The sequence below is a fragment of the Oncorhynchus kisutch genome, linkage group LG1, assembly GCF_002021735.2.
Source record: "Oncorhynchus kisutch isolate 150728-3 linkage group LG1, Okis_V2, whole genome shotgun sequence".
NCBI classification, from domain to species: domain Eukaryota; kingdom Metazoa; phylum Chordata; class Actinopteri; order Salmoniformes; family Salmonidae; genus Oncorhynchus; species Oncorhynchus kisutch.
Window position 1 is genome coordinate 2,419,968 of NC_034174.2, and position 13,057 is coordinate 2,433,024.

Consider the following 13,057-nt stretch of genomic DNA (forward strand, 5'->3'; position numbering starts at 1 on the left):
GGTCTGTGGTCACCACCTGCAGAACCACTCCTTTATTGGGGGTGTCTTGCTAATTGCCTATAATTTCCACCTGTTGTCTATTCCATTTGCACAACAGCATGTGAAATGTATTGTCAATCAGTGTTGCTTCCGAAGTGGACAGTTTGATTTCACAGAAGTGTGATTGACTAGGAGTTACATTTTGTTTAAGTGTTCCCTTTATTTTTTTGAGCAGTATATTTATTCCATGTCAGATTATATTTTATATAACAAAATCGAACTGTTATATTTACACAAAGCAAGAGAACAATGTAGACAGAGCACAGTCTTACCGGGACTATCTGCATTGACCCTTTTATTTAACCTTTAACGAGTCAAGTCAGTTAAGAACAAATTCTTATTTACAATGACGGTCTAGGAACCGTGGGTTAACTGCTCTAGGAACAGTGGGTTAACTGCTCTAGGAACAGTGGGTTAACTGGTCTAGGAACAGTGGGTTAACTGGTCTAGGAACCTTGGGTTAACTGGTCTAGGAACAGTGGGTTAACTGGTCTAGGAACAGTGGGTTAACTGGTCTAGGAACAGTGGGTTAACTGGTCTAGGAACAGTGGGTTAACTGGTCTAGGAACAGTGGGTTAACTGGTCTAGGAACCGTGGGTTAACTGGTCTAGGAACCGTGGGTTAACTGGTCTAGGAACCGTGGGTTAACTGGTCTAGGAACCGTGGGTTAACTGGTCTAGGAACCGTGGGTTAACTGGTCTAGGAACCGTGGGTTAACTGGTCTAGGAACCGTGGGTTAACTGGTCTAGGAACAGTGGGTTAACTGCCTTGTTCAGGAGCAGAATGACAGATTGTTTATTAGCTCGGGGATTCGATCTAGCAACCCAACTCAGTACTCCTATCCCTTTCATATAGCCGAGTTATTACTCTGTGTATGTATTATGACATGGTTTAATTGATTATTTCTCTAGTTTCTCACTGCATTGTTGGGAAGGTCTCGTAAGTAAGCATTTCACTGTTAATCTACACCAGTTTAAAGCATGTGACTAACAATGTTTTACACTCATTGGATGCATTTAGACAGGCAGTCCAATTCATATTTTTCCTCAATAAATTAGTCTTTTGACCAATGCATTGGACAGACAAATTCAGTGACAGAGTTGGCACTAAAGTACAAAGAGTGGTACTCTAGTTAACCATCATGAATAATAAGTATATAGGACACTATTGGTTATATCCTCCTCATTGGGATGGACTTCATGGGTCAAACCAAACAGCCTTAAAAATGTGACCAAGTGAACGTGACAATAACACAACAGGAAAACATTAGTTATATTTATTTAGACAATCTAGTGCCCATGGAATACTCAATAATAAGTTATGACACTTATAAAATACAAATATACAGTCTATGACGTCACAAACGGTACCCTCTTCCCTTGCTAGTGTGTTACTTTTGACAAGAGCCCTACGGCCCCGTGGTGGATAAAGTAGCGCACTAGCAAGGTAATAAAAAAGGTGCCAGTGACCGTGACGGAGGAATGGGGTTTCGTGTACTCCCAGGTGTCATCATGCGTGAGCTGAGATGGGGTGGCTCAGGCCTCTGAAGTAAGACTGTTCTCCCTCAGTCATCAGCTCAAAGTGCAGCGGCTGCCGGCAGAAGTTACACCCTGCTGAAGATTGGGACTTCAGAGGTAGACCGGACTCCTTCCACGTCTGAACCAACTTCTCTGAAAGGGGGGGGGGGGACAATATTGTTTTTAAAGGAGGATGTACTTGGCCATTTCAGTAGGTTTCATGCTTACTGAAAACCACCAAGGGTTTCACAAAACATCAAGTTTCTCTCTTACTACTACTACTTCACGGGGTCAAACAAATATTATTTGTCCAGCCACAGAAGTATACTTTGGTTGTATATCTGGATAAACATGGCATTAAAGTGAGAGTTGATCCATTGACCCCCCCCCACCCCCCCAAAAAAAACATTCCCTTCAGTTTTATGCCTAGTACTGAACACGACTAGAGGTTCACAACAAAAACAACGTTTGAGAAACCATTGACCGCAGTCACTTCCTGTTTACTAGCCAGCTAGACCGAACATGTCTCTTACCGACAAAGTACATCATCATCTGAGGGGTGTGGTGTGGCGTGGGGGCAATGCGAAGAAGCTCCTCCCCCCTGGCGACCGTGGGATAGTTGATGGCCTGGACGTAGATGTTGTAACGACTCATCATGATGTCAGAGATCTCCGTGTTCTTCTCCGCGTCGGACACCTGCAATCAATCAATCCGTCCATGTGAGACCACGTTGAGTACGTCCATAACGACAATGTTGAGGTCTATCAACAATAATAATAATGGTGGTGTTTAGGTCAAAGTGTTGTAACGCTGAGGTTGTCAATAAACAGTGACAAGGCTGATGGAGAACACTATGCTCTCTAGGTGTGAGAATATGCAGGGCCAGGAGTTCTAGTCAGGGATAACTCTAGTCAGGGATAACTCTAGTCAGGGATAACTCTAGTCAGGGATAACTCTAGTCAGGGATAACTCTAGTCAGGGATAACTCTAGTCAGGGATAACTCTAGTCAGGGATAACTCTAGTCAGGGATAACTCTAGTCAGGGATAACTCTAGTCAGGGATAACTCTAGTCAGGGATAACTCTAGTCAGGGATAACTCTAGTCAGGGATAACTCTAGTCAGGGATAACTCTAGTCAGGGATAACTCTAGTCAGGGATAACTCTAGTCAGGGATAACTCTAGTCAGGGATAACTCTAGTCAGGGATAACTCTAGTCAGGGATAACTCTAGTCAGGGATAACTCTAGTCAGGGATAACTCTAGTCAGGGATAACTCTAGTCAGGGATAACTCTAGTCAGGGATAACTCTAGTCAGGGATAACTCTAGTCAGGGATAACTCTAGTCAGGGATAACTCTAGTCAGGGATAACTCTAGTCAGGGATAACTCTAGTCAGGGATAACTCTAGTCAGGGATAACTCTAGTCAGGGATAACTCTAGTCAGGGATAACTCTAGTCAGGGATAACTCTAGTCAGGGATAACTCTAGTCAGGGATAACTCTGGGCTCTAGTTAAGCCATGATTCCCCCCCCCCTCATCCTTTTGCCTTCAGAACAGCCTCAATTCTTCGGGGCACGGACTCTACAAGGTGTCGAAAGCATCCTACAGGGATGTTGGGCCATGTTGACTCAAACGCTTCCCCCAGTTCATTCGTGTCCAGTTGGGTGGTGGACCATTCTACACACCGGGAGCTGTTGAGCTTGAAAAACCCAGCAACGGTGCAGTTCTCTACACCTACTACCACACCCTGTTCAAAGGCACCTACTACCACACCCTGTTCAAAGGCACCTACTACCACACCCTGTTCAAAGGCACCTACTACCACACCCTGTTCAAAGGCACCTACTACCACACCCTGTTCAAAGGCACCTACTACCACACCCTGTTCAAAGGCACCTACTACCACACCCTGTTCAAAGGCACCTACTACCACACCCTGTTCAAAGGCACCTACTACCACACCCTGTTCAAAGGCACCTACTACCACACCCTGTTCAAAGGCACCTACTACCACACCCTGTTCAAAGGCACCTACTACCACACCCTGTTCAAAGGCACCTACTACCACACCCTGTTCAAAGGCACCTACTACCACACCCTGTTCAAAGGCACCTACTACCACACCCTGTTCAAAGGCACCTACTACCACACCCTGTTCAAAGGCACCTACTACCACACCCCTGTTCAAAGGCACTTCAATATATGGTCTTGCCCATTCACTCTGAATGGCACACATACACAACCCATGTCTAAATTGTCTCAAGGCTTTTAAATCCTTCTTTAACGCGTCTCCTCCCCTTCATCTACACTGATTGAAGTGGATTTAACAAGTGACATTAATAAGGGATCTTATCTTTCACCTGGATTCACCTGGTCAGTCTGTCATTTGGGTAGATTAAGGGCTTGATTGTATTAATTCAGCGCACCTTACATTTAAAGGTAATTTCTGATTGAGCTGACATAAGCAGTGTTTACCCTGAGTGCAGTCTCAATGACAGCGGAAACATTGCCTTTAAAATTTCATTCACGCTATAATGCTGAACCCTAATATGTAGTGATTCTCACCCTGACAGGGATGATGTGAGAGGGACAGTGGACGACGGGCAGTCCGGAGTCCATGAGCATCTGTCTCAGCAGCTTGACGTTGCGCTGGTGTTTCCTCCGGAGGGCACGGCCCTCCTCCCCTTTAAGGGTCTGGATGGACTCGCGGGCGCCCGCCAGCAGCATGGGAGGCAGAGACGTGGTGAATATGAAGCCTGCAGCGTAACTTCGCACCGTGTCCACCAGGGCGGCGGTACTGGCGATGTAGCCTCCAACACAGCCAAACGCCTTGCCTGGAAGAACATATCAATAACACTCATTAGGACAAAATAACGAATTAAACACCCTTTTGGGGGGTGTTAAAGGAGACTTTCTAGTCCTTTAGAAAGCCCCCAGCGTGGTGTTCACCAGCTGTTCTGTCTGGTCATCTTGACTTGCTTCTTTTCTAACAGACAAAGCACCTCTCCAGATTGTCCCAGTGTGTGTGATGATTGGTCTCTCAGCAGTCCCCAGGCTTAGAGGAAATTTAATAAGCACCGTGGTCTCCTAGCAACAGGTCGTGAACAGATCCTAGTTCCTGTTTCTCCAGTGCCCCAAGGAGGGTTAAGCAACAACCTCAACCACCTGTATTCGAGCCCAGACATCTGCTTCGTCTCAGGGTTTCAGATAAACAAAGACTGGTTCAGCGATGTGAATGGAACATAGACAAATCTGGAAGTTGTCTAGGAGACGGGGCAGTTTTCAACTAGAACTGAATGGAGGATAAAGCAGGAATTCCTCATTTTTCAGGACAAACCACATCCATGATTTGTAAAGCCAAGTCAATGGACTTGAAGGTTGAAACATAATTCCCTGGGGCCATTTTGCTTGTTATTTGAGTACTGACCCAGTGTTCCAGAGATGATGTCCATCTTGTGCATGATGCCGTCTCGGTCCCCGATACCTCCTCCCCTGGCGCCGTACAGCCCCACCGCATGGACCTCGTCAACAAACGTGATGGCTCCAAACTCATGGGCCACATCACACAACTCATCCAGAGGACACACCGCTCCTTTAAGACAATATATTATATTTCAACAGGAGGCATTTTAAACAAGATTACAGTAGGACACACAACGCTCCTTTAAGAAACAAACAATTAATATCATATTATCCAAATAGGGCAGTGTTCATTTTGGAACCAATTTTAGAGATATATCTATATATATATATATACACACACACAGCAAAAAAATACAAATATATTGTATTTTCAGCTGGTGAACAATACATACATAAAATGTTTACTGGAAGCATAGAATAGTGCACATAAAAACAAGTCTACCACTTCTTAGACTTGCTTTCAATTAGAAAGAGATCTACATAACCCATTCCTATGTTTGTTTGGTCAGGTCAGGTCGCCCCCCCCCCCCAAAAAAAAAAAAATTGATGTGTTCCAAATGTCAACCTATATAATGCACTACTTTTGACCAGAGACCTATGGGGGCAGAAGTAGGGCACTATATAGGGAATAGGGTACCCTTTGGGACACATTACAAGAACTACACTCACCATCCATGGAGTGGACCGTCTCGAAGGCCACGATCTTTGGAGAGGAGGGGTCTGATTTCAGCAGCAGCTCTCTCAAATGGTCAGGGTCATTGTGACGGAAGATGAACTTCTTGGCTCCACTGTTCCGGATGCCCTGGATCATGGAGGCGTGATTCCCTGCATCAGAGTAGATCTCACAGCCTGGAGAGAGAGGAGAATAAACAGGCTGTTCGGTACCATGACCCAGATTAACTCTCAAATGTATAAACTCTGCACACCTGGGCAACAAAAAAAAACATTAACTAGCCCATTGTTATCTGGAAGTACAGTTTATGGCACAAGAGCAGGTGAGTAATGGGGTTACCTGGCATCATCTTGGCCAGGGTGAACAAGGTGGAGTCATTGGCTACGAAGCAGGAAGTGAAGAGTAGCGCAGCATCCTTCCTGTGGAGGTCTGCTAGTTCCTGTTCCAGCTCCACGTGGAACTTACTGGTCCCAGAGATGTTCCTGGTTCCTCCAGCCCCACTGCCGTGCTTATGCAACGTCTCCCTGGAAACAACAGCGGGTAAAGTCAGCTACCCCGGAACCATGATCACCCCGGAACCATGATCACCCCGGAACCATGATCACCCCGGAACCATGATCACCCCGGAACCATGATCACCCCGGAACCATGATCACCCCGGAACCATGATCACCCCAACGTCTGGCAACACCACCACCAGGTAAACAAGCCAATTAACAAGCTCACACCTTCACGGAGTCATTAACAGACCACCCTTTGTGGGTATCTACATATAACCCAAGAGATATTTGATTGGTCCTCAGGGGGAACAGTGAAACAGTCTGTTCTGTCATCTCCCCTCAGGGATCAATTAAGCTTCTGGTTGTGTTCAGTAGGTAGCATGAGAAAAAATCTGAAATTTAATGAAATGAGGGAGGTTGCCAATTACTAATCTGTGGGAAAGAAAAATGCAATTTGTGTTTCAAATGAGTTTTCCTAATGTGTGTTCTACTAAACACAACCCATCAAAACCACCGGTCTGTTCACCTCATTTATCGATTCATCCAACTATCCACTCGTCGCCAGTTGTCCAGCTACTTACGTGATGGAGTTGACGACCCGCGGGTGTCTGCTCATGCCCAGGTAGTCATTGGAGCACCACACAGACACGTCTCTCCTGTTGCTAAGGGAATCGGTGTAGTCGTCACCCATGGGGAAGTCTGTGGCTCGCCGATTAACCGTCTTAAACACACGGTACGTGTGGTCACTCTTCTTCTCCTCAATCTTCCTCTCAAAGAACTCATCGTAGCGGAAGTTCGAGACTGCAGGGAGAGGAAGGAACCATGATTACAAGGTAAAAGATAGTTTCCTGTTTCAGTAAAAATGGAACATTTCGAAACTCAAGTAACCCGTCAACTTTATATCTGCGAGGCCGACGACAAAGGCTCTGGTTTTATTTCCTCCAACCAACCTGGCCATGATTGGGGTCATTTAAAAGTCCTGCCAACCCCTCAGTATAATGCCTCACCTTTTAATTTCCCAGCTTTGGCTCTAATTAAATGAACATAGTCATTATGAAAAAGTACGAACAGAAAAACAGCAGTCCGTATTAACATGTCATCAGCCTGGTCCAAAATCAAAACATTTACATGCTATTTTTATTTTACACCAAAAAGGCAATCTTTAATGTATGTAGGATTTGTCAATCTAGCAAACCAGGCAACTTTTCAGAGACAAAGAAGTGGTTTGTTAGCTAACAGGCTCATAATAACGAGAATGAAGCTAAACAACATTTTGTTCAACCATTTTACACGCTTTAAAATCACCATAAATGGAAAACACATGAAGGTAATGATTACATCTATGGTGAGCTGCTGACTTTGTGAACGTGAAGAAATTAACGCAATGTCACGTCGCCATGACATCGATCGCAACACGTTCAAAGTGTAACACCACTCGGGACGAGCGAGGCGATATAAAAAAAAGACTAATGCTGACAAGAATGGTTAACAGTCGTTTGAAAAGGAACCATAAACAGTAACCAATTCTTTTCTTCAGGACACACAATACAAATCCTATGAAAAACAGACTTATATGCTTCAGGCTGCACAATTAACTTCCCTACGGGGACAATAACAGTTTGAACGGGCTGATCTTGGTGACTCACAGCTGGGCATGTTCTCCTGCAGTAGTTGGGAGATCCTGGTTGGACGTTGCTTCAGCAGCTTCTTCATCAGATTGGAGGTGTTGACCGCACCAGAAGAGCTGGCCAGGACCTGGGCTGGGGTCACATCTGGAGAAACACCATGATTAGCGATGACTGAATAAAGACAGTTTATTTTAATATTTCTATGTCTGTCAGATCCAGCCCAAGGTCACGGCTAGACCAGAGATGTACCCTACATGACCAAAAGTATGTGGACGCCGTCCAAAAGTATATGCTCGTCAGACATCTCAGTCTTCTGGGAAGGCTTTAATATGGAGTTGGTCCCCCCCTTTACTGCCATAATAGCCTCCAGCTTACTTCTAGGATGTTGGAACATTGCTTCCATTCAGGTACAAAGTACCTGTAGACTATTAGTGAGTTCAGGCACTGATGTTGGCCAAGTCAGCCTGGCTCACAGATGAGGAAGGACATTCAAAAAAATACACGGAAAAATATGTATAGTATTTATTTTTATTTTGCTTTAAATGACCTACATCTGTATTGGTCAAATAATATCAGCCGCCAGGTTATTAGGACTGTCCTGTACCTCTGAATAATAAAGCAGAAGTTTAATTCAGAGCATTAACCTGTATTAAAGCCTATGATCCAATATGAATTTAACCCCTTGTTTACCTTTCTGAATGGTGCGGACCTCCTGCACGTCCTCCTGCAGCTGGAGGCTGGCCTGGCGCACCACACCGCTGTTCTGGCCAATCTCAGCCGCCAGGAAGGGGCACTTGGAGGCCCCCGAGGCCTGACCAGAGGGGGGCATGGGGTGGCTCTGAGGCAACTTGGTGGTAGTGCCCCCATTGGCACCTAAAAAAGAACAAAAGACACTAGGGTAAGGAGATGAAGAGCAACACACAGCGGATTTAAATAGTTACAGCTTGAAGAGTTGGTTATTGGAATCGAGAGTTTCTTGCCATGAGAGACAGTCTATAGGAGTACAGTTATATCTAATAACACCAGAGAAGACAAACACCCATGTCCCTCCTGGGCAAGAGTTTTCCCTGATCGTGTGATCTGACCACCATGAAAACTCCTGCCTCTACATAACCCAGCAAGGTTCAGTGTTAGATTGATATCCACGCCCCTCACCTGGTGTCTGGGCTGAAGTCACGGTGTCCTCAGCCTTCTGGAAGCTAGCTGAGGAGGAGCAGAGAGAGCGGGCCAGAGGCTTGGAGGCCAGGTTCATCATCACAGGACATTTCTGGGCATAGACCACCAGGGATTTCCGGGCCTGCTGGAGGAAGGTCTGGGGGACGCGGGACAGGAACGGGCAGCGGCGAACTAAGGTCTCCATCCTTACAGCGATTGTCAACGCCTGAGGGGAAACAGAAAGGTGACGATTAGGATTGACAACATTTCTTTTAGAGCCCAACCGATATAGCCATTCACCCGTGTATCAGCAGATATTGGCCTTTTAACACTATGCATTGTATCGGCGATAAGGAATACTCAATAAATAGGATGAAAAGGGGAATGTCATGGTGATCTGAACACTAGTGGCCAGTCTCATAATGTCCTTGTCACAAGGTATGAAATGAACAATTGAAGCTTACTGGACAGTTACTCTTCTGGATTGCAATTTCTGAGAATTCAGGGTGGAAACGTGACTCATTTCCCCGCTGTAAACCAGTCTATCAGCAGATATATCGGTGTCAGAACCAAATTAACATACCGTTGGAGCTTTAAATCTCCTTTGAATCAGACTTTACAAGTAAAAAATGTAAATAAATGAGAAATTGCGCTACTAATGCACATGGCACAAACACGGCAACTCTCATAGAAAGTCATGTTTCTGTTTGGTTAGCTTTTGGCAAATTTGAAATAAAACATGTTCCTTCTTCAGAAGTTCCAGCTAGGCAGGCTAACGTTAGTTAGCTAATTCATTTACTAGCTATCCTACAGTAGGCAGGCTAACGTTAGTTAGCTAATTCATTTACTAGCTATCCTACAGTAGGCAGGCTAACGTTAGTTAGCTAATTCATTTACTAGCTATCCTACAGTAGGCAGGCTAACGTTAGTTAGCTAATTCATTTACTAGCTATCCTACAGTAGGCAGGCTAACGTTAGTTAGCTAATTCATTTACTAGCTATCCTACAGTAGGCAGGCTAACGTTAGTTAGCTAATTCATTTACTAGCTATCCTACAGTAGGCAGGCTAACGTTAGACAACTTATTTTCTAGCTATCATACAGTAGGTGTATATTAATAATTATATATTTAATGTAAGTAGACATGCAATCACAAGTGACCTTAGCGCAAATAAACCCACAAACTACCGGTGTCTGAAAACACAATCATTGCGGGACAAACGAGTGACGATTTCCAGACAAGGGCGGTCCACTTACAATTCCTCCCTTCCTCTCCCTGCAAGTGTGTACTCATCAAATGTCATCAGAAGTGGCCACCTAATTTGCGGGTGTGGCTTTTAGGTGTTTGGAATGCAGCCCACGCTTTCCTAGACAGCCTCTTTTTCTTGGAAACACTGTTGGAAGGAGGGAGAAGGAAACCTCGAAAAAGCAGTCTCGTCTAGGACCGTATTGTTCCAGTAGAGACGGTAAACATTCAGGTAGCTCACAGACACTAATGAAGCTCTGTAAACAGCCTCCAGCTAAAATTGTGTTTGAGATATTTTAACCAGTTAATTACAGCTTTACTCGTTTTTCAAATTTGGAGTGTGCAACATATACCAGCATCCAAAATTGACATGTTGAATTATTTCACGGTATGAAATTTTAGCGATAATTTCCCCTAATGTAATCGGGACAGTTTGCATTACTACCTTAGGACAAGCTCTCATTTTCACATCATACAAGCGAGTGAAAGTACACAATTTGTACCTCAGATTGTCAAGATCAAAGTAAGCTTAACATCTGTGATTTGGTACTGTTGGGGGGGGGGGGGGGGGCATATTGGTCAATGTGCCCTTGAGCAAGGCTCTCATCCAGAGACACATACAGGAGCAATTAGGGTTATGAGTCTGCTAAATGACTCACTACTGAGTTGATAAATGGCTACTACAGGTTCTCATGAAGTATACCCAAGTTTGTTGTGGTTAGACTTTTAGTAGAGCGCAAAGGGCTCATGTAGCTGAATTGTCCCAGTTTCAGTGATTTCCATACACTATCCATGTGATTAATTGAACACACATTTTTTAACATCCTAAATGACTTATTTCAATTGACCGATTTCCTTATAAGAACTAAAACTCTAAAATCGTTGCGCACACACCATGACCTAAAGCATGTGGACACTTGCTTGTCAAACATCTCATTCCAAAACTATACACATTAATATGGAGTTGGTACCCTTTGCTACTAGAACAGCCTCCACTCTTCTGGGAAGGTTTCCACTAGATGTTGGAACATTTGTAGCTGAATGGAACTAGAGCATTAGTGAGGTCAGGCACAGATGTTGGGCAATTAAGCCTGGCTTGCAGTCATTCAAATAAGTGTTGCAACCAAGGACTGACTTTTTTTCCACGCTTCAGCACTCCCATTGTGTGAGCTTGCGTGGCCTTCATGATTGTGCCATTATTGATGCCACTTCACAATAACACTTACAGTTGACCCGGGGCAGCTCTAGCAGGGCAGAAATTTGACAAACTGACTAGTTGGACAGGTATATCATTTGTTTGAATCTAGTTGATAAAACCTTTGTTTTTAAAGTACTAATTTAGCAAAATAAAAGTAATATGAACAAGTGTGACACATGTAATTGAAAATAACCCCTTTACACCCCAAAAAAATATTGTATTTTCAAAGCCTAATGTAAGAGAACAACGAAACGGAAAGAATAGAAATAGCACACAGAACACATCTACCGCTTCTTACACTCAATGAGAATGATCTATGGGAATTTCGTCTGGTCGCCCAAGAAGTTACATATTGCAGATTTTATTTGTTTATTTTTTAAGTCTAAACTATCGACTGAGCCAAAAAACGTGCTGATTTATTTTGATTTTAACGAGTGAAAAAGTGAAAATGAGTTTGTCCTGCCTTCTTCCAGTCCATATGATTTTTTAAATCATGGCAACAAAAAACATTTGACATTTAAAAAAGATTTAGATTACAGTTCAATTACATTGCGGTGTAATCTGATATGCCAAATTAAGGCAAGTGAGCCTAAAATACCAGCAGTTAGTTATGAAATGTTTCTCTTGGCTTGATTCACATCTACCGGGTTAAGTAGCTACACTTACATTTTAGATGTCATAACATGCTGACCACACCGTTTTATTTTGCCTTACAAAATACATTTACATGTTATTTAATCACTGCACCCACACTTCAAAGAGCGTCTGCGTAGCTAGCTAAATGACCATACTTGTTTAATAGTTTTCGACCTGTCCCCCCCAAATTAAGAGTTGATTCAGAGTTGGTTTTGATACACCTGCGTGTCCTGATCGCGTCTGGTGTGGAGACAAAATACAACATGAGCGCGATGGACGCACACGCCCGGTCCAGTCAGCATGTTACCCAATGAATCACATTAGCAAAAATATTGGTTTTTCATTTTAAAAATAAAAGATTCATAAAAATATATTTTCACATTAGCTAAATGAACTAGCAAGCTAAGCATGGTCCGGAAGGGTTATGGTCGTCCGAAGAATCCCAGATAACACGGACAACCTAATCATCGGCCCCGGTTAGCCCTTACATGATCGGTGAGCGTGATGTAAGGTTAACATTTGACCGGAGCAAAGATTCCGGGTAGCCATGCAAGGTTAACCCCACTAACTAGCATACCGGGCACGCTAACTAACGAAACCGGATAAATTAAAGACGAATGGCTTGTTTTCGTTTGCTTACCTCGCTCGGTGTGTTTCGGGTCACCCTCTCACGAATGAATAAAGATATTAAAATATAACTTGGCAAGATCTTAACGCTGTTTCAGTGTAAATATATTACGATAATGCTTCGTTATCCTACACTGAGGACGAACGACACGACCTGGATACGCAACCGGCTTATAAGATCTACTGCGACTATTAAGTATCGCGAGAAGATAAGTGTGTACGTCATAGCACCCATCCCAGATAGTCCTGGCTAGCGTCACTAGTTACCACAGCCACAAAGGTTTTCAAATGTAACCTTCATTTAATTAGGCAAGTCAGTTAAGAACAAATTCTTATTTACAATGACGGCCAACCGGGGAACAGTAGGTTAACTAACTGCCTTTTACAAATGTGTACCTTGTCAGCAAAGGGATTTGA

At 43.8% G+C, this 13,057-nt stretch overlaps 1 protein-coding gene across 2 annotated transcripts; it reads right to left on the bottom strand.

The window, feature by feature from the left end:
• Nucleotides 1-1,299: 1,299 nt before the first annotated feature.
• Nucleotides 1,300-12,826, bottom strand: LOC109880439 (5-aminolevulinate synthase, nonspecific, mitochondrial-like). Of its 2 annotated transcripts, none has more exons than XM_031831946.1 (11): nt 12,654-12,826; nt 8,935-9,160; nt 8,470-8,652; nt 7,798-7,923; nt 6,733-6,952; nt 5,991-6,175; nt 5,648-5,827; nt 4,983-5,147; nt 4,121-4,389; nt 2,090-2,252; nt 1,300-1,709 (listed from the first exon to the last, which is right to left on the bottom strand). In XM_031831946.1, the coding sequence occupies exons 2-11, from the start codon at nt 9,137-9,139 to the stop codon at nt 1,549-1,551; spliced, it is 1,857 nt and encodes a 618-aa protein (XP_031687806.1). In that variant the 5' UTR covers nt 9,140-9,160; nt 12,654-12,826; the 3' UTR covers nt 1,300-1,548. The 2 variants fall into 2 exon arrangements, with proteins under 2 accessions (XP_031687806.1, XP_031688267.1); XM_031832407.1 differs by lacking the exon at nt 12,654-12,826 and adding an exon at nt 10,191-10,322 and having other exon boundaries at nt 1,453-1,709.
• Between the last annotated feature and the right edge of the window lie 231 nt (nt 12,827-13,057).

Coding starts and splice junctions, on each gene's coding strand:
- LOC109880439 (XM_031831946.1), bottom strand. CDS start 9,139: ATGGAGACCTTAGTTCGCCGCTGCCCGTTCCTGTCCCGCGTCCCCCAG. Junction 8,653..8,934: donor GACTTCAGCCCAGACACCAG/GTGAGGGGCGTG, acceptor GTTCTTTTTTAG/GTGCCAATGGGGGCACTACC. Junction 6,176..6,732: donor CGGGTCGTCAACTCCATCAC/GTAAGTAGCTGG, acceptor TGTTGTTTCCAG/GGAGACGTTGCATAAGCACG.